General features: G+C 50.9%; 1 protein-coding gene across 1 annotated transcript; it reads right to left on the reverse strand.

Annotated features, from left to right (window-relative positions):
* Positions 1-10,000: 10,000 nt before the first annotated feature.
* Positions 10,001-24,881, reverse strand: MAB21L4 (mab-21 like 4). Its single transcript, XM_049888873.1, has 6 exons — positions 24,693-24,881; positions 23,669-24,605; positions 19,078-19,303; positions 17,958-18,111; positions 15,818-16,174; positions 10,001-14,527 (listed from the first exon to the last, which is right to left on the reverse strand). The coding sequence occupies exons 1-6, from the start codon at positions 24,879-24,881 to the stop codon at positions 14,435-14,437; spliced, it is 1,956 nt and encodes a 651-aa protein (XP_049744830.1). The 3' UTR covers positions 10,001-14,434.
* Between the last annotated feature and the right edge of the window lie 2,743 nt (positions 24,882-27,624).

Raw genomic sequence — 27,624 nt, forward strand, 5'->3', positions numbered from 1 at the left:
TCCAGGCCGGATTCAGAAGAGGACGTGGAACCAGGGAAACCATTGCTGATGTCACGTGGATCCTGGCTGAAAGCAGAGAATACCAGAAAGACGTTGACTTGTGTTTTATTGACTATGTAAAGGCATTTTAGTGTGTGGATCATAATAAATTATAGGTAACATTGCAGAGAAGGGGAATTCCAGAACACTTAATTGTGCTCATGAGGAACCTGTCCACAGATCAAGAGGCAGTCATTTGAACAGAACAAGGGAATATTGCGTAGTTAAAAGTAAGGAAAGGTGTGCGTAGGGTTGTATTCTTTCACCATACTTATTCCATCTGTATGCTGAGCAAATAACCCAAGAAATTTCTGGACTGTATGAAAAAGAACAGGGCATCAGGATTGGAGGACGACTCCTTAACAACCAGCCTTATGCAGATGACACAGCCTTGCTTGCTGAAAGTGAAGAAGACTTGAAGCACTTACTAATGAAGATCAAAGACCACAGCCTACAGTATGGACTGCACCTCAACATAAAGAAAACAAAAATCCTCACAACTGGACCAATGAGTAACATCGTGTTAAACAGAGAAAAGATTGAAGTTGTCAAGGATTTCATTTTACTTGGATCCACAATCAACAGCCATGGAAGCAGCAGTCAAGAAATCAAAAGATGCACTGCATTGGGCAAATCTACTGCAGAAGACCTCTTTAAAATGTTGAAGAGCAAAGATGTCACCCTGAATACTAAGGTGTGCCTGACCCAAGCCATGGTGTTTTTAATCACCTCATATGCATGCAAAAGCTGGACGATGAATAAAGAAGAGCAAAGAAGGATTGACGCCTTTGAACTGTGATGTTAGCGAAGAATATTGAATATACCATGCACCGCCAAAAGAATAAACAAATCTGTCTTGGAAGAAATACAATCAGAATGCTCTTTAGAAGCAAGGATAGGAAGACTACATCTCACATACTTTGGACACATTGTCAGGAGGGATCAGTCCCTGGAGAAGGACATCATGCTTTGTAAAGTAGAGGGTCAGCGAAAAAGAGGAAGACCCTCAACAAGATGAATTGACACAGCGGCTGCAACAATGGGCTCAAGCACAACAATGATTGTGAGGATGGCGGAGGACTGGGCAGTGTTTTGTTCTGTTGTACGTGGGGTCGCTGTGAGTCTGAATCGACTTGAGGGCACCTACCAACAGCAACAATGTGTATCAAGTTAATGAGAATGAAAATCATCAAAATAATATGAATTCTAATATAGTAACAGTAATTTAGGTCTTCTTTACTCTCAACAATGTTTGCAGTTTTCAGTGAAGAGGTGTCATGGATTGAATTATGTCCCACAAAAAACGCGTGGTATCAACTTTGTTAGGCCATTATTCCCAGTATTGTGTAGTTATCCTCCATTTTGTGATTGTAATTTTATGCTAAAGAGGATTAGGGTGAGATAGTAACATCACCCTTACTCAGGTCACCTCTCTGATCCATTGCAAAGGGAGTTTCCCTGGGATGGGGACTGCACCACCTTTTAAAGGAAAGGGAAGCAAGCAGAGAGTCAGGGATCTCATATCACCAGAAAGAAGCAGCAGACCAGAAGAAAGCAAATAATAAAAATTACAGCAGAATTAACTGAAACAGAAAACAGAAAAACAATTGAAAGAATTAACAAGACCAAAAGCTGGTTCTTTGAAAAAATTAACAAAATTGATAAACCATTGGCAAAACTGACAAAAGAAAAACAGGAGAGGAAGCAAATAACCTGAATAAGAAATGAAATGGGTGATATTAGAACAGACCCAACTGAAATTAAAAGAATTATATCAGATTACTATGAAAAATTGTACTCTAACAAATTTGAAAAGAAATGGATGAATTTCTAGAAACACATTACCTGCCTAAGCTAACAAAAACAGAGGTGGAACAACTAAATAAACCCGTAACAAAAGAAGACATTTAAAAGGTAATTAAAAAACTCCCAATAAAAAAAGCCCTGGCCCGGAGGGCTTCACAGCAGAGTTCTACCAAACTTTCGGAGAAGAGTTAACACCACTACTACTAAAGGTATTTCAGAGCATAGAAAAGGACGGAACACTCCCAAACTCATTGTAGGAAGCCAGCATATCCCTGATACCAAAATCAGGTAAAAAACAAAACACAAAAAAACCCAGTGCCGTCAAGATGATTCTGACTCATAGCGACCCTACAGGGCAGAGTAGAATTGCCCCATAGAGTTTCCAAGGAGTGCCTGGCGGATTCGAACTGCTGACCCTTTGGTTAGCAACCGTAGCACTTAACCACTACGCCACCAGGGTTTCCAATCAGGTAAAAAAAAAAGACACTACAAAAAAAGAAAATTACAGACCTATCTATGAGGCAGTTCTACTCTGTCCTATAGGGTCGCTATGAGTTGGAATCGACTCGACGGCAGAGGAGGAGGGATGCAAAAATTACAGACTTACATGCAAAAATCCTCAACAAAATTCTAGCCAATAGAACTCAACAACATATCAAAAAAAAAATAATTCACCATGACCAAGTGGGATTCATACCAGGTATGCAGGGATGGTTCAACATTAGAAAAACAATTAATGTAATCCATCATATAAATAAAACAAAAGACAAGAACCACATGATCTTATCAATTGATGCAGAAAAGGCATTTGACAAAGTTCGACACCCATTCATGATAAAAACTCTCAGTAAAATAGGAATAGAAGGAAAATTCTTCAACATAATAAGGGCATTTATACAAAGCCAACAGCCGACATCATCCTAAATGGAGAGAGTGCGAAAGCATTCCCTTTGAGATCAGGAACTAGACAAGGATGCCCTTTATCACTACTCTCATTCAACATTGTGCTGGAGGTCCTAGCTGGAGAAATTATGCTAGATAAAGAAATCAAGGACATCTGGATTCTTAAGAAAGAAGTAAAAGTATCTCTATTTGCAGATGACATGATCTTATACACAGAAAACCCTAAAGAATCCTCAAGAAAACTACTGAAACTAATAGAAGAGTTCAGCAGAGTATTGGGATACAAGATAAACATACAAAAATTAGTTGGATTCCTCTAAGCCAACAAAAAGAACATTGAAGAGGAAATCACCAAATCAATACCATTTACAGTAGCCCCCAAGAAGATAAAATAGTTAGGAATAAATCTTACCAGAGATGTAAAAGACCTATACAAAGAAAACTACAAGACACTACTGCAAGAAATCAAAAGAGACCTAAATAAGTGGAAAAACATACCTTGCTCATGGATAGGAAGACTTAACATTGTAAAAATGTCTATTCCACCAAAAGCCGTCTATAGATACAACGCAATTCCGATCCAAATTCCAATGACGTTTTTTAAAGAGATGGAAAAACAAATCACCAACTTCCTATGGAAGGGGAAGAGACCCCAGATAAGTAAAGCATTATTGAAAAAGAAGAACAAAGTGGAAGACCTCACTCTACCTGATTTTAGAACCTCTTATACAGCCTCAATAGTCAAAACAGCCTGGTACATTTACAATAACAGATACATAAACCAATGGAACAGAATTGAGAATCCAGACTTAAATCCATCCACATATGAGCAGCTGATATTTGATAAAGGCCCAAAGACAGTCTCTTTAACAAATGGTGCTGGCATAACTGGATATCCATCTGCAAAAAAATGAAACAAGGCCCATACCTCACACCATGAACAAAAACCAACTCAAAATGGATCAAAGACCTAAATATAAAATCCAAAATGATAAACATCATGGGAAAAAAAAAACTAGGGGCAGTGCTAGGAGGCCTAATACATGGCATCAACTGTATACAAGACATTACTAACAATGCAGAAGAGAAACCAGATAACTGGGAGCTCCTAAAAATCAAATACCTATGCTTATCCAGGAAACCCTGGTGGCATAGTGGTTAAGTGCTATGGCTGTTAACCAAAAGGGTCAGCAGTTCAAATCCACCAGGCACTCCTTGGAAACTCGATGGAGCAGTTCTACTCTGTCCTATAAGGTCGCTACGAGTTGGAATCTATTCGACAGCAACGGGTATGCTCATCCAAAGACTTCACCAAAACAGTAAAAAGATTACCTACAGACTGGGAAAAACTTTTTAGCTATTATATTTCCGATCAGGGCCTGATCTGTAAAATCTACATGATACTGCAAAAACTAAATTACAAAAAGACAAACAACCCAATTGAAAAATGGGCAAAGGGTATGAACAGGCACTTCACTAAAAAAGACATTCAGGTAGCTAACAGAATCATGAGGAAATGCTCACGATCTTTAGCCATTAGAGAAATGCATATCAAAACTACATTGAGATTCCATCTCACTCCAACAAGGCTGGCATTAATCCAAAAAACACAAAATAATAAATGTTGGAGAGGTTGTGAAGAGACTGGAACAGTTATACACTGCTGGTGGGAATGTAAAATGGTACAACCACTTTGGAAAACAATTTGGTGCTTCCTTAAAAAGCTAGAAATAGAACTACCATACGATCCAGCAATCCCACTCCTTGGAATACATCCTAGAGAAATAAGGGCCTTTACATGAACAGATATATGCACACCCATGTTCATTGCAGCACTGTTTACAATAATAAAAAGATGGAAGCAAGCAAGGTGCCATCAATGGATGAATGGATTGGAGGAAGACTCATTAACAACCTGATTTATGCAGATGACACAACCTTGCTTGCTGAAAGTGAAGAGGACTTGAAGCACTTACTAATGAAAATCAAAGACCACAGCCTTCAGTATGGATTGCATCTCAACATAAAGAAAACAAAAATCCTCACAACTGGACCAATGAGTAACGTCATGACAAACAGAAAAGATTGAAGTTGTCAAGGATTTCATTTTACTTGGATCCACAATCAACAGCCATGGAAGCAGCAGTCAAGAAATCAAAAGACGCATTGCATTTGGTAAATCTGCTGCAAAGGACCTCTTTAAAGTGCTGAAGAGCAAAGATGTCACCCTGAAGACTAAGGTGCGCCTGACCCAAGCCATGGTATTTTCAATTGCACCATATGCATGTGAAAGCTGGACGATGAATAAGGAAGACCGAAGAAGAATTGACGCTTTTGAATTGTGGCGTTGGCAAAGAATATTGAATATAACATGGACTGCCAAAAGAACAAACAAATCTGTCTTGGAAGAAGTAAAACCAGAATGCTCCTTAGAAGCAAGGATGGCGAGACTGTGTCTTACATACTTTGGACATGTTGTCAGGTGGGATCAGTCCCTGGAGAAGGACATCATGTTTGGCAGAGTACAGGGTCAGCGGAAAAGAGGAAGACCCTCAACGAGGTGGATTGACACGGTGGTGCAACAATGAGTTCAAGCATAACAATGATTGTGAGGATGGCTCAGGACTGGGCAGTGTATTGTTCTGTTGTGCATAGGGTTGCTACGAGTCGGAACTGACTCGACGGCACCTAACAACAATAGCAACAATATTCACACAATGGAATACTACTCATCGATAAAGAACAATGGTGAATCGGTGAAACATTTCATAACATGAGGAATCTGGAAGGCATTATGCTGAGTGAAATTAGCTAGTTGCTAAAGGACAAATATTGTATGAGACCACTATTATAAGAACTCAAAAAATAGTTTAAACAGAGAAGAAAATATTCTTTGTTGGTTACGAGAGCAGGGAGGGAAGGAGAGAGAGGGGTTTTCACTAATTAGATAGTAGATAAGTACTATTTTAGGTGAAGGGAAAAACAACACAAAATACAGAAGAGGTCAGCACAACTGGTCTAAACCAAAACAAAAGAAGTTTCCTGAATAAACTGAATGCTTTGAAGGCCAGCGTAGCAGGGGTGGGGGTTTGGGGACCATGGTTTCAGGGGACATCTAAGTCAATTGGCATAGCAAAATCTCTTGAGACAACATTTTGCATCCCACTTCAGAGAGTGGTGTCTGGGGTCTTAAAAGCTGGCAAGCGGCCACCTAAGATGCATCAATTGGCCTCAATCCAACTGGACCAAAGGAGAATGAAAAACACCAAAGATACAAGGTAATTATGAGCCCAAGAGACAGAAAGGGCCACATAAACCAGAGACTACATCAGCCTGAGACCAGAAGAACTAGATGGTGCTCGGCTACAACCAGTGACTGCCCTGACAGGGAACACAACAGCAAACCCCTGAGGGAGCAGGAAAGCAGTGGGATGCAGACCCCAAATTCTTGTAAAAAGACCAGACTTAATGGTCTGACTGAAACTAGAAGGACCCCAGAGATCATGGTCCCCAGACCTTCTGTTAGCCCAAGATAGGAGCCATTTACAAAGACAACTCTTCAGACAGGGATTGGACTGGACTATGGGATAGAAAATGATACTGGTGAAGAGTGAGCTTCTTGGATCAAGTAGACACATGAGACTGTGTGGGCAGCTCTTGTCTGGAGAAGAGATGAGAGGGCAGAAGGGGTCAGAAGCTGGCTGAATGGACATGAAAACAGAGGGTGGAGGGAAGGAGTGTGCTGTCTCATTAGAGGGAGAGCAACTAGGAGTATGTAGCAAGGTGTATATAAGCTTTTGTATGAGAGACTGACTTGGTTTGTAAACTTTCACTTAAATCACAATAAAAATTAGAAAAGAAAGAAAGAAAAAAGCACAGGGAGCAGAGCATGTCTTTTAGACCTGGGGTTCCTACACAGAGGAGCTCCTAGTCCAGGGGAAAATTGACAAGAGAGACCTTCCTCCAGAACCAACAGAGAGAGAAAGGCTTCCCCTGGAGCTGCCACCCTGAATTTGGACTTTTAGCCCACTTTCCTGTGAGAAAATAGACTTCTCTCTGTTAAAACCACCCACCTGTGGTTCTGTTATAGCAGAGCTAGATGACTAAGACAAGAGGTCTTGCATATCTTTGGTCAGTTTTATTCCTAAGTGTTTGATACTTTTCATGCTGTTATAAACGGTATTTTTAAAATTTCATTTTCCACTTTTTATTCCTAATATATAAAAGTACAATTAGTTTTTATATATTAAGCTTTTGTCTTGTGGCTTTGCTAAATTCTAGTGGTTTTATGTAGATCCCTTCGGATTTTGCATGTAGATAACCAAGATAACTGTGAATAATGACAATTTTATTTCTTCATTTCCAATATTTATGCCTTGTATTTCTTTTTTTCTTGCCTTATTACATAGGTGAGGACCATGAATACAATCCTGAATCAAATGGTGACGACAGACATTCTTGCTTTGTTTCCAGTCCGAGGAGACCTGTGTTGACTGTATATGATGTCATGTAGTTTTTCGGTAGATGCCCTCTATCAGATTTAGGAAGTTCTCTTCTATCTTGGTTTGCTAAGAGTATTTATCGTTATCTGGTGTTGGATTTTGTCCAGTGCTTTTTCTGTAAGAGAGAGATGATCATAGGATTTTTCTCCCTTACTCTACTAATGGGCTTTATTTCATTGATTGTTCTCTTATTTTCTTGAAATCACTGAGAGTGGGATGTTAAAATATCCAACTGCCAATGTGGATTTATCTGTGTCTCCCCTTAATTCTGTCAGTTTGTCTTCATGAATCTTGAAGCTCTATTGTTTGCATTGTTATGTCTTTTTGATGAACTGATCTTGTTATCATTATGAAATATTCCTCTTTATTTCTAGTAATACTCTTTGTCTTAAAGTGCATTTGGTCTAAGATTAAATACACACATCAGTTTTCTTGTGCTTAACATTTGCATGTTATACATACCCCCTCCCCCCACTTACTTTGAATTTAAAGCATATTTATTGTGAAGAGCATATAGGTGCTTTTTAAAAAATCTATTCTAAAAAACTGTAGCTTTTACTTGGAGTGCTTAACCTATTTACATGAGTCTCCAATTCCGATACAGATTTTTATTTATCCCACTTGTTCTCTGTTCCTCTGTTCTTTCTTTCTTGCCTTATTTTGGATGAACTACATATTCTATTTTATAACTTGCATTGGTTTGTTAACAATACCTTTTTATATTATTTTTAGTGGTTGTTCTAGAAATTATAGTATCCATATTAACTTATCACTCTCTACTTTCCAATAATATTAAACTACTTCACACACATTTTGAGACTTTTAAAATGGTGTAATACCCTCTTGCATATTGTGATATTGTTGGTTTATATATCATTACTACATAACACATATGTGTGTATATATGTAGTTAGGTGCTGTTGAGTTGGTTCCGACTCATAGCGACCCTACGCACAACAGAATGAAACACTTCCCGGTCCTGCACCATCCTTAAAATCGTTGTTATGCTTGAGCTCATTGTTGCACCACTGTGTCAATCCACCTCACTGAGGGCCTTCTTCTTTTCCGCTGACCCTGTACTCTGCCATACATGATGTCCTTCTCCAGGGACTGATCCCTCCTGACAACATGTCCAAAGTATGTAAGATGCAGTCTCGCCATCCTTGCCTCTAAGGAGCATTCTGGTTATACTTCTTCCAAGACAGATTTGTTTGTTCTTTTGGCAGTCCATGTTATATTCAATATTCTTTGCCAACACCACAATTCAAAGGCGTCAACTCTTCTTCAGTCGTCCTTATTCATTGTCCAGCTTTCACATGCATATGATTTGATTGAAAATACCATGGCTTGGGTCAGGCATACCTTAGTCTTCAGGGTGACATCTTTGCTCTTCAACACTTCGAAGAGGTCCTTTGCAGCAGATTTGCCCAATACAATGCGTCTTTTGATTTCTTGACTGCTGCTTCCATGGCTGTTGATTGTGGATCCAAGTAAAATGAAATCCTTGACAACTTCAATCTTTTTTCTGTTTATCATGATGTTGCTCATTGGTCCAGTTGTGAGGATTTTTGTTTTCTTTATGTTGAGATGTAATCCATACTGAAGGCTGTGGTCTTTGATCTTCATTAGTAAGTGCTTCAAGTCCTCTTCACTTTCAGCAAGCAAGGTTCCATAACACAGGTTGTTAAGGAGTCTTCCTCCAATCCTGATGCCCCGTTCTTCTTCATATAGTTCAGCTTCTCTTATTGACACGTGCAAAGAGCTGGAGACGGAAAACCAAAGGGGAAGAACATGCTTGGCGTTTCTCAAGCTGAAAGAACTGAAGAAAAAATTCAAGCCTCAAGTTGCAATAGTGAAGTATTCCATGGGGAAAATATTAAGCGACACAGGAAGCATCAAAAGAAGATGGAAGGAATACACAGAGCCATTATACCAAAAAGAATTAGTCAGTATTCAACCATTTCAAGAGGTAGCATATGATCAGGATCCGATGGTACTGAAGGAAGAAGTCCAAGCTGCTCTGAAGGCATTGGTGAAAAACAAGCCTCCAGGAATTGATGGAATATCAATTGAGATGTTTCAACAAACAGATGCAGCACTGGAGGTGCTCACTCGTCTATGCCAAGAAATATGGAAGACAGCTTCCTGGCCAACTGATTGGAAGAGATCCATATTTATGCCTAATCCCAAGAAAGGTGATCCAACCGAATGTGGAAATTATAGAACAATATCATTAATATCACATGCAAGCAAAATTTTGCTGAAGATCATTCAAAAATGGCTGCAGTAGTATATTGACAGGGAACTGCCAGAAATTCAGTCTGGTTTCAGAAGAGGATGTGGAACCAGGGATATCATTGCTGATGTCAGATGGATCCTGGCTGAAAGCAGAGAATACCAGAAGGATGTTTACCTGTGTTTTATTGACTATGCAAAGGCATTCGACTGTGTGGGTCATAACAAACTATGGATAACACTGCGAAGAATGGGAATTCCGGAACACTTAATTGTGCTCACGAGGAACCTTTACATAGATCAAGAGGCAGTTTTTCGGACAGAACAAGGGGATACTGTTTGGTTTAAAGTCAGGAAAGGTGTGTGTCAGGGTTGTATATTTAATGTGTATATATATATAACATATATATGGATATATACATTTATAAAACTATATATATATAAACTCTCAAAGATTTTTTTTCTTTCAAACTATCAATAGTCTTTTAATGACATTTAAGGAAAAAAAACCCACATACACATTCGTAGATATAAAATAAACCAAACCCACTGCTGCTGAGTCTATTCTGACTCATAGTGACCCTACAGGACAGAATAGAACCACCCCACAGGAGTTCCAAGGCTGTAAATGTTACGGAAGCAGACTGCCACACCTTTCTCCCACAGAGCGACTGGTGAATTCGTACTGCCAGCCTTTCAGTTAGCAGTTGAATGCTTTAATTATTGTGCCACCAAGGATCCTTAGATGTAAAATAAAGATCTTTTAAAATGAAAAAAAAAAAAAAGTCCTTTTATGTTTACCCAGATATTTTCCTTTCTGGTAATTTTCATTTTTCCTGAATATCTAGGGTTCTTCTATCTGGCAGTATCCCCTTTAGCGTAAGGAGCTTCCTTTAGCATTTTTTCTAGTGAAGGTAAATTCTCAGCTCTTCTCTGGATAAGAATGAATTTATTTTTTAAGGATATTTTCACTGGATGTAGAATTCTAAGTCAATAATTTTTTTTCTTTCAGTACTTAAAAAATGTCTTCCCACTGCCAACTGGTTTGCATTGCTCCTGGTGAAAAGTAAGCCATTACTTACATGGCATCATATCTCATATATGATGTGTTTTTTTCCCTCTGGCTGTTTTTACGGCTGCTCCTTCTCTTTGGTGTTCAGCTGTTTGTCTGTGATGTACCTGAGTGTGGTTTTCTTGGTACTTATCACACTTGGGATTCACTGGGCTTCTTTACTCTGTGAATGGATGCCTTTCAACAGTATTTGAAAGTTCTTAGCAATTATCTCTTCAAATATTTCTTCTGCCCTTTTATCTCTCTTTTCTCCTTCCAGTACTCCAACTACACTTATATTATCCTAAAAAAAACCCAGTAAAAGGGTACTTATATTATCCTAGTTACCTCAAATAGTCTCTCTATTTTCTTCACTCTTTCCCTTTGTTTTAGTTTGTATCCTTTCTATTCACCTCTCTTCTAGTTCACTGAAATTTTCCTCCACTGTTCCAGTCTTCTGTCAAGCTCATCTAGTGAATTCTTCATTTCTAGTATCACTTTTTTTAATTTCAAGAATTTCCAGTTTAAGGAAATGTATGGCGTCCTCATCTCTTCTTGCATATTTTCTACCTTTTGGAATGGACATTTTAGCATTTTCATCATAGTTGTTTCAGAGGTCCAGTTCCTATCTTATGATTCCATCATTTGGGCCATCTCTGGCTTTGCTTCTTTTGACTGTTTCCTCTCTTAATTACAGGTCACATTTTTCTGGTTTTGCGTGTGTCTAACCCAAGGGAGCTAGACATGTGAGCTGAGGAAGAGGCGGATGTGGTGAGAAGATAGTCCAGGCTACTGTTCATGTAACTACTGCCTTGTTACATCCAACCTGCTTGACCTGATCTGGAATGCACCATGCCCATGGTACAACAGGTTACTGCTTCACTCCCCCAAACTTATGGCCTTGTAACACCCAGCTCATGATAGGCAGCTCAGGTCAAATAGTCATTTGGTATCCCATGGCCAGGGGCTCAGCCTCTGCTGGGGCTCAATATCATGTCAGAGGCTGCTTTTGAACAGTGAATAGTTCTCTGCTGCAGATGATGTGGTCTTGCTCCAGAACTCTGTGATCGGCTCCCCTGTTGGGTTGCCCCTTACTACCATGGATACCACCAGTGTCATTGCGTATGGTAGCAAGCACCTGCTAAATAGCGCACCCATATGCTGGCTCCACTCAGAACTAACAGCTTTTTGAGTCACCCAGTAAACGGACAATCCTTAGTGAGGTATGTGTATGCAGCCTTCAAAATCCAACGAGGCTGCCAAGCACTGTCCTTGTTCTTGGTGGTACCATATTTTTATGCAAATAATGCACATGTGAAAAAAATTGGGATAGTGGAGCTTGCGAAAATACTTCACAGGGAAGGGGCAGTTGGCAAACAAAAGTAGAAGATGCGGGTCGTTTACTTAAAATACATCGCCCTACAGAAGTCTGAACTCAGGGCACTGGCTCTAGGGGAAGGCATTCCTTCTGTCAGCTCTAGGGGAAGGTCCTTATCTCAGCTTCTGTTGTTCCTCAGTCCCTTGACAATCTTCATGTGGCATCTGTCTTCCTCCCGTTTGTACTTGCTAGTCTCTGTGTCTCCTTGTAACTTAGAAGTGATTGATTTAGGATACACCCTACACTGATATGATCCCATTAACATAACAAAACCGTATTCGCAAACAGGATCACAGGTACAGGAGTTAGGATTCCAACACATATTTTGAGGAGACACGATTCAGCCCGTAACACCTTGGATGCAATGTCTCAGCAAGTCCAGGATCACTGAACCTCTACCACCTTATTCTGTGTCACACTCTTGAAACTTTGCGAGGCTTATTTCCCACCCTTTGGAATGAATGTCTCTTACAAGGCATCCAAAGTACTTTTTACAGTAAATACTCCCCAGGTCTGATAAACATGATGTCTTCGATATGGTGAACCAGCATGAAATTCATTCTACAGAAGATCCAGGTGATGAGGGTCACCAGGTCTGTACTGTGACCGAGAGCAGCAGAGTTAACATCAACCTGGGGCAAGATGGTGAACTGACATTGTTAGTTACCTGTTTCGAGCGAATGAGAGCTCTTTCTGATCCTCCTTTCTGCTGGGAGTTAAAATGGATGCATTCCCCAGATTGGTGGCCACTAGCCACTTCCAGAGGTTGTGCTGACCTGTTCTACCAAAAATACCACACCCAGAACAGCACCTAGGGTACAGGTTACCACTTGGTTAAGTTTATGAATTCACTGCCATTCGCTATGATCCATCTGATTTTTGCTGGGGCCGTATGGATTAATTAAATTTTCTGAGGGTGGTGCTTAGCTCTGCTATTACACCTGGGATACAGCATCATTTTGATGGCCTGTTCTGGCCATGGAAATAGGGATAGTTTCAACATCTTCCCTTTAGCCTTTCCTGACATTACGGCTTTTACTCCTGTTAAGTATGGTCACCTACATGTACTCAATACCAGTGAAATGACCATAGGGTGGGCTTATGAGTCAGATTTTGACCAAGATCCTATTTTCCACAAGCCCCCACTCTAATTGGGTGGGGGGGTCATGATGGCATTTGCGTCCCCTTGTGTCAGTGTCAGCTCAGGCTCTGAGTCTCAGATCCTGCAAAGGGTCTGGGCATTTCCTTTCATCCATGTGCAGTTACTATGGTGTGTGGCCACAGGTCCCTTTGGAGGAGGTTTAAGGGCGTTCCTGTCATGGACTTGCTGTGGTATTGCAGGCCCTACCCCCAGGAGCCCAGAGTTTCGTTGTGTCTCAGAAGCTAAGGAGCAAGTACCACCAAGAGGCCAGAGCAAATGGAGACCAGAAACTGTCTACTGGGTTGGGGCACAGGAGGATCACCAGAACTTTTGTGCAGGTGGTTCACTAGAGTGAGGGGCTGCAGCCTGGAGGCAGTGGGCTGTGAAGAGCATATGGGCTGGGAAATAAAGCAACAAGAATGGTTGGGATGGGGTGATGCCCAGATGCTAGAGGACAGGTCGCCTTACACAGGAGGGAAGAGGGTGTCTCCACTGTGACAAGAGGAAGCAGACAGGACCAGAGCCAGGTGGGCAGGCTGGATCAGCACCAGGGTGGGCAGGTTGGACCAGTGCTGGAGCAGGTGAGCTGGACCAGCATGGGGTGCAGTGGGGGTGGGGGAGCGGCTAGTAACAGGAGCTATGGATGCCCCACCTCTATGAAATGGGAAGTGGAGACACCTGCTGAAGAGGGGTTCATTACCTAGAGGAGGAGGAAAACCAAAGCTCATTGCCATTGAGTCGATTCCGACTCATAGCCGCCCTATAGGACAGAGTAGAACTGCCCCATAGGGTTCCCAAGGAGCGGCTGGTAGACTCAGACTGCAGTCCTTTTGGTTAGCAGCTGAGCTCTTAACCACAGCGCCACACGGGCTCCTGAGGAGGACAAGGTAGATTTGAAATTGTCTACACACAGCCTTTTCTACTTCTATTTTTTCTAGGGGAAAATACTTACACAAAGTGAGTGCCACCTCGGCTGTATATATTCAGTGCATTAGTTTATTCTAGCATATATATACTATTTCATCCCTAGAAGGAACCATGTGGTATAGGCAGGGACAAACCCCTGAGCTCCAGGTCCATGAAGATACTTGGTTTTCAGAGTCTTGACATCGCCACTGGGATCAACACAGTGTCACACAAACCCCACAGCACCGTCATCCCAGACCTTCACCCCGGAGGACAAGGCAGCAGTTCCAGGAGAGCCCACCTGCCCAGCACCCTCAGGTTGCCATGAGGCCACACCCTGGACAGTCTGAGGGTGGTCCCTGGGATCAAGTCTCTCCACCACCTACCACTTGTCTCGAGGTGAAGCCACCTGCCCTTCATCATACATCCCGCAGCCTCCTGTGGGCGGTATAGGGAGGCATGGGGCGTCCCGCTCAGCTCTCTTCGCTGCCCAGAGTCTTGGTCTTCCGGAAAATGCCCTGCATGGCTGCGATCCGGTCCTTATCCTGGATGTTGAAGACCTGGAACTGCGGCGGGGTGGGGAAGAAGGACCAGAGACATCTGAGAGCCCATCACTCATCACAGGCCCTGGATGCCACAGTGACCCCTTACATAGTGCAGGACAACTTGCCCACACCTGGCCACTGGGCCTCCTCCTTTGGGTCTCTGCCTGGACCATTCTCGCCATAAGTGGGCCCCAACTGGCCCAGCATCCTCTCCTCCAGGAGCCCTCCTAGTGCTCAGGGTCCCTGTGTGTGTATGACACAGAGGAGTCCTCACTAGGGCTTGCTGAAGACTGATTGTGTACCACCCCTCCCCCCATGCACACCCAGGTCTGCTGAGAGCCCACCCCTCCCGCCTCCCCTCACCCTTTTTGTTTCCTCACCCTTCCTGCTGCCATCCCCCCAAAAATACTGAGGTCTGCTGAGAGCCCAGAGCCGGTCCTTCCCTTCTCTGGTCTGCAGACTTTGGGGTGACCCCAGGAGGCTATAAGCACCCATCAGGTGGGAAGTATGGCTAAGACAGGGTTACCACTGGGGCCCTGCTGCACTAGAGCAAGGGAGGCTAACCCGGAAACATAGGACAAAGCCAGAGAGAGGCATTTGCTTTGAGGGGTTAACCCTTGGAGACAGAGTGGGACTGGACACCATGGGGATAGAGACAGGAGGGACAGCGGCCAGAGCAGCAAGAGAGGCCAGGCACCCCTAAATGCCCGGTCATAAGAGGCACGGGGGAAGGAGGGAACTGAGTCACAGGGAGGGGCGGGAAACTGTCCCCATGAGGGGCAGGGAAGGCTGATCCCTCCCCGCAGAGTGGAGTCCCTGGGGTCAGCATGCGGGTCTCTGAGCCTTCCCTGAGTGTGGGTTTGGTGGTGATTCTGGTGGGGAGCAGGGACCAGCTCAGATATGCCACCCTGGCTCCCAGAAAGTGGCCATGGGGCCACAAGGTCACTGGTAAGGGGGTACCCCATGATCCATCTGACCCCCGACATCACCCTCTCCCCCAGTAGATACTCTCGCTGTCTGGAGGAGGCCTGGCCTGGCTCCTGACCTGGGGGTCCTGACCTGGTTCCTGACCTGGGAGGGCCTGACCTGACTCCTGACCTGGGAGGGCCTGCCCTAGCTCCTGACCAGGGGAGTCCTGACTTGGATCCTGACCTTGGGGCTCCTGACCTGGTTCCTGCCCTGAGGGTTCCTGACCTGGCTCCTGACCTGGGAGGGTCCTGACCTAGGGGTGGCCAGGGTGCTGAACCAGGGCTCTGTGCCCACTGTGGGTGGTCCTGATCTCACATGGCCCCTCCAGCCAGCTGTACCCACCTTGTCCAGCAGGATGTCGAAGTAGGCGGTGGTCCAGTAGGCTGGGTCACTAGCGGGCAGCTGCAGCAGGGCCTTGACGCTGTTGTCAATGCGTGGCGGTGGGCTGCAGCCCAGGTGCGTGACATGGATGCGCAGGGATGCCTCGGGCTGGCTGGCGAAGTGCTCCACATGCTGGTACAGGGTGCCGAGGTCCAGGCCACTGGCCAGCAGCAGGTTCTGCCCCGGCCACAGAAAGTGTGGCAGGTTCCTGGTGGCCAGGCAGCAGAGCAGCACCACCAGCAGGCGGTACACGGCGCCCTCCAGGTCAGCCCAATCCTCGGGTGCTGGGAAGAGCACTGAGGCCCACAGCAGCACCATCTGGAGGGGGATGCAGGGGTGGTGGCAAGTCAGCCAAGCCCACCTACCTGTACCTGCTTCCACCTGCCTGCACCCCACCTTGGACACCCCCGTCAGTACCTCTTCCCCTGTCCCTCCCCTCCTCCCTCTGCCCCCATCTTTGGTCTTTGTCCAGACCCCTCCCCACCTGCTGTCCCCTGCCCTGGCCATGGTGGTGGCCCTGAGGCTCTGACACCCCCACCTGCAGCACTGATCCACCTGTCTGCCTCCCCAGCTCTCCTGGAGCACTGCAGCCTGAGTCTAAGCCCACTCTGACTGCAGTCCCCCAGCCTAACCTCCTCTCCTCACGCTCCAAGACATCCCGTGCCAGTCACCCAGGACCTCTCTCAGGAGCTTCTGATGCTCCCACCTGCCCATGCTCCTGAGCCTTTCCCTCTTGCACTCTCCCAGTGAACTCCTACACACCCCCGCACCCCCATCCAAAGGGCCCGTCTGGTGGCATCATCCCAGCCCCGGTCAGTGTGCCTATGACTCCTGAGCCCAGATAAACCTCTGAGAGCAGCAAGAACAGACTTCCCTGGCTGCCCCAGACACCCTCCTCCCTCCTGCCTGAGCCCCCAGCCTGGGCCCCTCCTGTCCCCAGAGCCTGCAACCTGGGGCTTCTCCTGTCCCCCAAGCCCCAAACTGGAGCCCCTCCTGTCACAGGATGCACCTTTCTGTGTCCTTACCCTCTCCTTCTACCGATCCCATCACCCCTCAGCTCAGTCTGGGGCTCCGGAGCCACAGTAGGGGAGACCCATAGACTGCTGGAAGCCAGCTCCTACCTCAGGGATGGGAATAGAGACCCCAAGAGGGTATGGAGGAGTCCCAGGCTATATCGGGGATGCACGCAGCACTGTTTCCAGAGGCCAGGTCTGGCCACCTCTCCCTGCACCTGGAGCCAGATGGGGGGCCGTCCCTCTCCTCCTACCATGGGGCTCTGCAATGGTGCCCACTTGGGGAGGAGGAACTGACAGAGCCCTGAGACTCCACAGCCCCCTTGCTTCCCTTCACCTCCTTGCAGGACAGGGGTAGGTGGAGAGGGGCAGTTGGGCCTAGGCTCTGCCCAGGGCTGGGTCAAAACCCCCAGCCTGGGGCCCCTCCCTGGCTTCTCTCAGCACTTGACAATTCACAGAACCCTACCAGGACTCGGGCTTCCCCTCGGGTCACAGCAGCTCAGTAAGCCACGGAGAAGGGGAAGTTTTCCCTCATGACAACGGGGGTCCCTGAGAGGTGACAAGGCTCTCCCTACATCCTCGGGGGCTGGTTCCACTTGAGAGAAGAACCCTTCTCAGGGCTGAGGAGCTGGGCAGACACCGGCTCAGCCCAACTGAACAAGAGGACTCAGAACTGAAGCCCTCGGTGGTCCTGGTGAGGGACAGCAATTACAGGCCTTGCTGCCGGCACGCTGCGGCCACACCCTTGCCCAGTGCCCCTCACTGGCCGTGGCCTCCTTTCCTCCCACCCAGGCAGGCCCCACACGGAGCTGGCTCCAGAGCTTAAAGGGGAGGGACAATGTGGGCTCCTGGCTCTGATCAGGGTCCTAGTGATGACAGAAAACAGTGCCTCAGGCAACTAGTGTTAAATTGCTGAATGATCTCTCACAGCTGTGATGGAAAATGTGCTGGCCAATAGAAACTGCTCTTTGGTGCCCCACCTAAAGCACTCCCAGGGCAGCCCCCCAGATAGGCCTCTGCCTCTGACCCCTGGCTCACAGGGAGCACCAGCAGGACAGAGGGGCCAGGCGAGTCCCATGCACACTCACCTTCATGTGGCTGAAGGCCAGGCCAGCACTCCGGCCATTGTCCCGCCAGCTCTCGTGGTTGACCCGATCCAGGATGGAGATGCTGTCCAGGCGGTGGCCGGGGAGGGAGCCTAGTGCACCCAGCAGCCTCGTCAGCAGGTAGTCAGTGGAGACCCTGAAACCAGAAGTGCTGGAGACCCCTTGGCACCAGGAGTCACCCATGCCCCACAGATCACCACTTGAGGGAAGCCCCCAGGCTTTGCTGGCCCCCAACATCAGGAAGGCCCAAGCCCTGTGGGGACCGCCCAGGTCCGACGGTGGCCCCTGTAGTGACATGGCCTCCCCTGTTTGACCCAACCCAGTCCTCTCTCAGTTTTCTAAATGGCCCTCCATGAACTTTTAAGGGTGAAAGTTCAGCTGTTACATAGACTGCCAGCCCCAAGACATGAGGGACTTAGGGTGCCCCAGGCCAGCCCAGCCCCTGTTGGTGCAGACAGGAAGGTGGGCACTTCCCTTTCCGGCCCTCCCTCCCTCTCTCCCCCTTCCTTTCTCACAGACTCTGACTTGGGGTCCTCCCCCCATTGCCCTGCAGATGGGGGTCCTCACAGAGCCCTCAGGCCTCCTGGGCACGGAGGAGGGGCTGCCAGAACCCCAGGGCCAGGTAGATGAAGGGGCTTCCCTCCCTAGACACCTCAGGAGGAGGAACCCTCGTGGGGAAGGAAGACACTGTGATCTCTAAAGCGTGGCCCAGGTGGAAGATTTCAAAAAAGCCCAGAGCTGTTTAGTCTCCTTGACTTCATGCATCTCCCAGTGGAGACCCCTCTGCCACATGGAATCTGTGACCACTGTCCCCTGCCTCCTCAGCTGCTTTTCCACCTGAGAGGGAGGGAGTGGGCTGGGGGAGGCCCTCCCAGTTCTGTGAGCTGTGACCTAACACACCCCCCATCACAGGTTCCCTGTGGCCCGGAGACAGTGCCCTGTACTCAGAGAGAGGTGATGCCGGGTGTTTTGAGGTGTCTCCTCAAGACTCCAACAACCTCTTGCGTGATACAGGTGCCCCAGGGGGCAGAGGCAGGCTGGAGAATTCCCAGGAGCAGCGGTGCCCACCCACAGGACCTGCAGATGGGGAGGTTTGTCCTACCTCCAGTGTTGGGTGCTGGCTGGCACGAGGTCCACCCCCTGGTCCAGGATTCTCTCCAGGCTGCCTGTGGGGAAGCGGGTCACCAGTAGGGTCCTCTCTGGGGCAGGTACCCTGCACCTCCTTCTCACCACAGGCACCACGTTGAAGCGGATGGTCCTCCAGCCGCTGGACACCAGCAGGGACAGCTGGAGCTCCTCCTCCTGAAGGCTGGAGGCATTCAGCGAGCCTGCATAGAGGCCAGCACTGAGCCAGACCACTGGCCCTCTGTGCAACCCACACCTGACCCTGTCCCACCGGGCCACCCACTCTCAACATGACTTACCTGCAGTCCTCTCTGCCCTGCCACCTAGACCCCTACCTTTTCAGGCAGCTGCATCTCACCTCTCACCTCCTCCATCCCTCCCTAGACACCTGCACCCTCCTACCCTGGACATCTGTACCCTCCCATCCCTGGACACCTGCACCCCTATCCCTGGACACCTGTACCCTCTCTCCTTGGAGATCTGCGCCCCCCCATTCCTGGACACCTGCACCCTCCCTCCCTGGAAATCTGTACCCTCCCACCCTGGACACATGCACCCTCCTGCCCTAGAAACCTGCATCGTCCATCCCTGGCTGGGGCCAGGAGGCTGGCAAGGCCCCCACCTGCCTCAAGCGTGGGGGTGGTTCTTAGGGCCACTTGTGCCCTAGCTGCCATGGTGCCCCACGCCCCGATGGTCCCGCCTCAGGTGGCAGTCTGGGAAATCTGATGGTGTCACTCACTCCCTGTCTCAACACTCTGTGGCTTCCCCTGCTCAAGGGGAAGCTCGGCCTCCCCAGCAGAACACACAGCAGCCCCCACCCAGGCCTCTGCCCCTCTTCCCCCACTGCCCAAGCCCACTCCATCCGAACCTAGTGACACCACCCCCAGACATGCCTCCCACCCCTGCCAGTACCACCCCGCTGCCTGGCTGCACTTCAGCCCTCTCCCGTCAGCACTGGCTCCCCTCTCAGGCTGCCCGACTCCCCCGCCCCCCCGAGAGGAGGTGGCTGCTTTCTGGGCTCCCTCAGCCCGTCTGGCACCAGCACTGCCCTCTGACTGGATAAGGTGGCCCAGAGCCACCCTGGGGCCCTTGAGCCGCCTTCCCAGGGACGCTTTGAAAGGCACTTAGGCAATTACGATTAAGTGCCTTGGTTCCTGATGGAGACCAAGTGGGAACACCCCTTCTGGTTTGGTTACATTTTTCTCCTTTGGAGGGAGCCCAAAAAAATAGGAGTGGGCCCTTCAGGGCAGCAGCTGTGGCCCCTGAGGTCAGATGAGGGACTTTGTAGAGGTGGAGTAAGTGGACGGAGCTCACCCTGTGGGGCCCCACATCGGCACCTGTGACCCATCCCTTTGGCCTCCGGGCATCCCTTCACCTAATGTGGCCCTGTCTTCTCCACCTGAGATGGGCTGGACGTGGGCTCCCAGGGGGCAGGCAGGGCTGACCCCCGATCCAGGCCTCCACACACATGTGGAGATTCCACGGCAGCCCCTGCATATTACTCTTGCCCCCCAGGCCCCTCAGGGTCAGAGACCAGCTTGAATTTGCTCACATTTGAGCTTATGCTGCCTCATCAGGAATGTCCCTTCTCAACCTGTGCAGCCCAAGGTGTGGGGAGCTCTCCTGCCCCAGGGATGGGACACTTCCCAAGGGTTCCCCCAGAGGTCCTGACCTATGGCCCCTGGAGGTGGGACACCACTTCCCCATGCAGTGCCAGACAGTGGCTGGGAGCCCCTCAGTCTGGGGGTACAGCCAGCATCCCCCGGCCCAGCCTGCTTACCCCCAAACCAGGAGCTGGGAGCAACTGAAGCCCTAGCGAACAGGTAGCCTTTAAGGCCCTGAGCTGCTGGGCTGCCAGCAGCCTTGGCCACTCTCACTGAACAACCAGCCCCTCTTTCCTGACGTGATCCACCTCAGTGGTGGCCATAGGAAGGGCCACCCAGGAAAGGGCCACTGGGGAGGGCGGGCCAAGCAGGACCCCCAGCGGCAGAGCACTCTGCCCCTCCCACAGATGAGGTCATGGCAGCCCCCATTAAAGGACAAGGCCCGTGTGCCCCCAGACGCTGACAGCGCCCTGCGGCCCCTCCCAGAGCACTGCCCTGGCCGCTGGCCACTGACCAGGGTGGCGGAGGTCAGGCCTCCCAGGGGCAGCCTGTGCCCAGGAAGGCCTGAGGGGGTATAATAACCCCTCAGCTTCCCCTTGGTGGAAGAGGAGGGGCCTCCTTCCAGACATTGGAGGCTCCTGTCACACCAAGCCAATTTCCTCTCTCAGCCCTTTAGTTGCGTTCTATCTATGAGCGGCAGCTTGGGAAGCAGCCAGCTGTGCCCACGGTGCCCATGCCCACCGCAACCTCCCATCACACAGCCCCTCACCTCACAGCCCCCACCTCACAGCCCCCAACCTCACAGCCCCCACCTCACAGCTCCTGGGCAGAGGCAGCCTGTGCCCTGGTCTCCTAGCTTCTGTCTCCCTCTCAGCTGAGCATCCCAGAACAATGTCTGCAATTCCCACATACCCAGCAGGGTTTCGGGCTGGTGAGTGTATCTCTCAGCCCAGAAGAGAGCTGGGGTGGTGAGGGGAGCTGGCAGTTCAAACAGTACCCCATGCTCACCCCAACCGTGGGCCTGTCTGTGGCTAGGGTGGTGGGCCCGCTGGGGACAGGGCCAGGTGGGAAGGGCCACGGTAGTTCAGACCACAGACAAGGTCATGCCAACTCGTGCACAGTAATTACATGCTCAGAGGATGACCAGATGGGATGCTGAGGAGGGGAGGATGGGGAGTGGGTGCCAGACACCTAATGACAGGCCTCGCCACCCTTGGGGGCTGCTCACCATCCTCCAAGAAAAGTGGGCACCTGCTCTGGTCACAGGGCTGGTCTTGGGGGGGGCTTTTCCCATGGCCGTGCAGGTGTCCCTGCCATGGGTAGCACCCTGGGCCCAGGACTTCCTGGTGCTGAAACTCAGTCCAGAAGTCAGGGGGTCTTCTCAACCTCCCTCCGCATCCCAGCCATGTCCTCCATGTGCTGTGCCTGACACACCCCCAGGAAGTGCCCAGGAGGAGACAATGGTCCTGTGGCCTTGGTGGCTGAGCCCCCAACCGTGTTCCACCTGGTGGGCCAGGCACCAAGGCTGGGAACCCTGAACAGGGCACACCCTGGTGGGTGCCTAGCGTCTCCATCCCCAGCCTCACAGACTGGGCACCTCATATGAGCCAACACCAGGGCAGATGCCTGGGGACTCTAGGCAACAAGCCCGTGGGAGTAAGTGCCTGTCCCCATCTCAGGGAAGCAGGATGGGTCCCAGGTCTTGTCGGAACAACCCACCACCTTAGCCCCGTTCACCACCCAGGGTCACTGCTGTGCTGGCCCTGAACAGGCAGCCTCTGCTGGAAGGGAGACCCCTGCTCCTGCCCTGCTGGAGCCCTGCCACCCCAGGATACGCCCCACCCCCTCAGTCACATCAGCATGGCATGGTGGGAGGGGTCAAGGCCAGCTCTCCCCTCAGCTCAGCTGAAAGCGTGCAGTCTCAGGCCCACAGGGCCCCAAGACACAAATTAGCAATGTGGCCATCAACGGAAACAGACATGCTCACACACACATGCATACACATGGTCCTACACATGTACACATATGCACACACATGCATACACATGCTTACATGCATGCACACACTCACGCTTGCACATACACACACTCTTGCACATACACACAGGCTCACACTTACACACACGTGAACATGCTCACACACACGTGCACACACCTGCTCCTCCCAACCTTTTGCAAAGTGACCAGATATCACAGTGGGGTCGGCTGCGAGGACCGTACCAATGGGCTGTGACTGGTTACACACCCACCTGCCCAGAGCCATAGCAGGGATCCCCATCAAACAAGCCAATTGGAAATCAGTACCCTGGTCACGAAGTTTCTTGCTATTTAAAAAGTAGCATCCATTAGATTTTTGTTATAAAAATCACTTTGTGAAAATGAGATAACACGAAAGTCATAATCTGTGTTAGAAGCGTATGAGGCTAGAAAGATTCAGGACATCTTCCAGCTCATGAGCACCCCTGAGCAGTCCCACTCCTGTACACACATGCACAGTGATCACATGTGTGTGTACTCACTCATGTGCACCAGACACTCCCCCTGAGCAGTCCCACCCTTGCACACACACATAGAGATCACACGTGTGTACTCACTCATGTGCACCAGATGACCCCTGAGCAGCCCCACCCCTGCACACATGCAGAGATCACACGTGTGTGTACTCATGTGCGCCAGCCATGCCCCCTGAGCAGCCCCACCCTTGCACACACATGCACAGTGATCACATGTGTGTGTACTCACTCGTGTGCACCAGACACACCCCTGAGCAGCCCCACCGTGCACACACATGTACAGTGATCACACGTGTGTGTACTCACACACCTGCACCCAGACTCGCATCCTGAGCAGTCACACATGGGCATACCTACACAGCAATCACACACATGTGTACACAGACATATGCATGCCCGGTGCTCTCACGCATGTACGCAGACACCACGTGCAGAGGGCCAGTCCCCCTACCTGGAGCGATGAGACTGTGGTGTTTGCAGTGCACGATGGCAGCCACCAGGAGGTCCCTGAGGACGCACAGGACCTTGCCCGGCACGATGTGGCCGCGGCACTGGGCGCTGCTCTCCGAGGAGGCGCTGAAGACATCGTTTGCCGTCCAGGGCTCCAAGCCCGCGCCTTCTGTAGGGACCCCCAGGCGGCAGCATGCAGGGCCGCCCGCAGGCTCGGCGGCGCCCGACTCCTCGATCAGGAGGTCCTCGGCATCCAGCCCCAGGGGCACCTCCAGGTCCAGGGGCTCTTCGGAGGAGCGCAGCGCGAACTGGAAGGCCCCCAGGTCGCGGGAGTAGTCGACCAGGAAGCGGGGGTCCAGGGCGTGCACGCGCTCCAGCACGGTGAGCAGCACATCCTCCGCTCGCTGGAAGTCCTGGGCCCGGGGCGCCGCGCGCGACCGGACCGCCTGCAGGTAATGGTGCCACAGGGGCACCTGCACGGCCATGCCGGCGGGCGGCGGAGCACCAGCCAGTGCGGGCAGGACTGCAGGTGGGCTGCGATCCCAGGTGCTGGTGCGGACGGGCGGCGGAGCACCTGGCCGTGGGAGCAGGACTGCAGGCGGGCGGCGATCCCAGGTGCTGGTGCGGACGGGCGGCGGAGCACCCGGCCGTGGGAGCAGGACTGCAGGCGGGCGGCGATCCCAGGTGCTGGTGCGGACGGGCGGCGGAGCACCTGGCCGTGGGAGCAGGACTGCAGGCGGGCGGCGATCCCAGGTGCTGGTGCGGACGGGCGGCGGAGCACCAGCCAGTGCGGGCAGGACTGCAGGTGGGCTGCGATCCCAGGTGCTGGTGCGGACGGGCGGCGGAGCACCCGGCCGTGGGAGCGGGACTGCAGGCGGGCGGCGATCCCCAGTGTTGGGAGCGGGCGGGCAGGCTAAATAGCTGAGCCCGGCAGAGGCCTTTCAAGTGGGTGAGTCAGTCACCAGCAATCAGGAATGTCACTGGGGCCTCGGCCGGGCTCCACCCTCCTCTCAGGGCCGAGGCACCGCCCCACCCTCCTGTCCCCTTTCCCAAAAGCCGCTCAGGGCGCCCCCTCCCAGGCCGGCCTCCTCCGCTGCCTCTGGGAGCGGGTGACGGTTTTCTGAGGGTTCCTCCTCGTCCTTCCCCAGGAGCAGGTCTCTGCGGAAGCCAGGGCCTCGCCACCCCGCCGAAGTTGGAGGGGACACGCAGTACATGCCTGTTTCTCAGACGAGGAAGGTGAGGGAGGCCTGCGGCTTCCCGGCGTCTGCAGTGTAGGAGCCACCTTCCCCGCCTCCTCTCCCTCCCGCGGCCACTCTCCAAGCAGTTTGAGAGGCAGTGAGCCAGGCTGGGGCTGCATGGGCAGAACAAAGTTGAACAACCTAGACAGTTTCCGCCTCCATCGCTTCTGCCTGGTGCAAATGCTGGAGCCCCACTCTCGGTGCAGAAGCGGTAGGGGTGGACCCTGCCTCCCCCCACCATGCGAGCAGGGCCTCCGGGCATCTAGCCCTCCTGGCTGGGGCCCTCATTGTTGCCACCCCCCAGCCTTGGGCCTTCTGGGCGTGGCACGCACCTGGGCCTGGAGCTGGGCCTCTGTCCCGGGTGGAGCTGGTCTCTGTGGCGCTGCATCACCAGCTGAAGAGCTCCCCTCCCCCCAGCACCTGTGCTGGGCACTGTGCCCACCCTCCTGCCTACCAGCTCAGGGTTTCACAAATCCCAACAAGCAGGGGGCAGGTGCCACCCCTGTGGCCCTTGATCCTGCCATCCAGTTCTCAGCCACTGGACCCTGCAAACAAAGAACAGGTGGCCCCCACTCAGGTGCTGCTAAGATGCCAGGTGCCAGCCCCTGGACCCCACCCCACAGCCCTCCAGGGGACCTATCAGCCCTCACTCGTGGTGGGACCTGAGCTGCGGGGTGCACAACTGGATACAAGGATGATGCTTGGAAGCCCCCTGTGGGGTCTCCGCTCCCATGTCTCCCAGGAAGAGGAGCTCACCCCACACTGGGCAGTCCATGCTAGCTCCAGCCAGACTGGCTTCCTTCCTGGGACCTGAAGTTCCTGTCCTCAGGCCGCAGCCCAGGCTCAGAAGATTTGGTCCCCAGACCCATCCTCCCCACACACTCTGTGGCCCCTCTGTCTCCAACCGGCTCTGACATGCAGGGGTCTTCCTCTTGGGGTCCTCCTCTTGGCAGGAGCCAGAAATCCTGCAGCCCAGGTCATCGGGGTCTCAGCCCTCAGCCATGGGCTCGAGGTGGGCAACTCAACTCCTGGCTCTGAGCCTGGGCTTTAGGTCTGTAAGGACTGGGGAGGCAGACTTGATACACCTGGTTTCTTGGGCCCCACTCTCCTAGGAATCACCCAGGAGACCCCGTGGCCCCCAGTCCATCTGAGGTGGTCCTTGGGAGCAGCCCCACCTGTGCCCTGTGCCCACCCTATGACCCTGGAGTTCCCCAGGCCAGGCCTTGGCCCTCCTCTCTCCTCCCACTGACGTCACCTACCTGGGCACACGGCCCCCCCTTTGCTGACACCCCCTCCTTCTGCCCTACACACCCTCCCCTGTGTGCCCAACCAGGCACCCCACACAGCTCCACACCTTCACTCCCCTAATCACACATCGAAGGGCACAGGCCTCCAGCTGCCACCTGCCAAGTCTGCTCAAGTCCCCACAACACTTTCACTTCTAACCTGCTAGCTAAAATTTGGGAATTCCCTCTACCCCCTCAGGATGCCCGCCATAAGCTCAGAGGTCCCCAGCCCCTCTCACTTCTGCCCTGCTGGCTCCCACTACTGCCTCGGGTTTGACAATTTTGTCAAACAACTCACAGAACTCAGGAAAACACTATACTTAACGATTGCAGCTTTATTATAGCAAAAAGGGTACAAAAGAAGAGACACAGAGGGCAAAGTCTGGGAGCATCCCCAACATGGAGCTTCCATGTCCCAAAAAGGGTGCGTCACCCTGCAAGCATCAATGTCTTTGGACCAACCAGGAAGCTCACGGAATGTCTGAGTCCAGAGCCTTTACTGGGGCCTCTGTAGGCAGAGTGCCTGGGTGGCACCAACTGTGAATGTGCTCGACTGGTTCGAGTCCACTCAGAGGCCCCTAGGAAGGAAGGCTTGGAAATCTACTGAAAAATCAGCCATTGGAAACCCTGTGGAGCATAGTTCCACTCCGCACACCTGGGGTCGAAATAAGTCATAATTGACTGAATCAGCTCCCTCCCCTGAGGTTGGCTGAGGCCACATGGGGGTGTTTCTGGCCTGGGCAGCCCTCTACCAAGAGGCCCCTCATTGGCCTAAACCCTCAGGTATGGTCTGGAGACCGTTTCAAAGACATCTCAGCCACTGGGGATTCCACAGTTTTAGAGGTTCTCTCTCAGGAACCAATGACGAGGACCAAATTCTCTGGGCGAAGTTAGATTCTTTGACCCACAGAGGATTATCTGCTTTACCTAAAGTGAACCGACCTTAGATATTAGTCACAGGTAGATACCTGAGTTGACCACATAAACTTCCTGTCACTCCTGAGGGTGCGGCGTCGCCTGCGTGGTGGGGGAACTGATTTTATCCCTAACACTCCACAAGAGCAGATAGGGAGGCAGGTCCTCATGAGTCACCCCTCCCCCAGGGCCCCCCAAGCTGGGCTCACGTGCAGCCACTGAGTGGATAAATATGGGGTGGGGTCTTGGTGCATTCCTCTCCCCCAGCCTCTCAGGCTGACCCACGCTCTGGATCCCCCACCAAGGCTGGCAGCCACCTTGTGGTCCTGCCAAGGGCCCACTGGGGGGTGTCCCAGAGAAGCTGGGTTGGTGGTGTCCCCAAACATGAGCCTCCCAGAGGCCCATCTGATCTGGCCACCCCATGACAGGTGTCCACTGCTGTCCTGTGGCTGGGCCCCCCAGAGGGGCACAGAAACAACAGCTGCACCCAGGGCCCAGCACCCACCAAGCCCATGTCC

Source organism: Elephas maximus, chromosome 6 (genome assembly GCF_024166365.1).
Source record: "Elephas maximus indicus isolate mEleMax1 chromosome 6, mEleMax1 primary haplotype, whole genome shotgun sequence".
NCBI lineage: Eukaryota > Metazoa > Chordata > Mammalia > Proboscidea > Elephantidae > Elephas > Elephas maximus.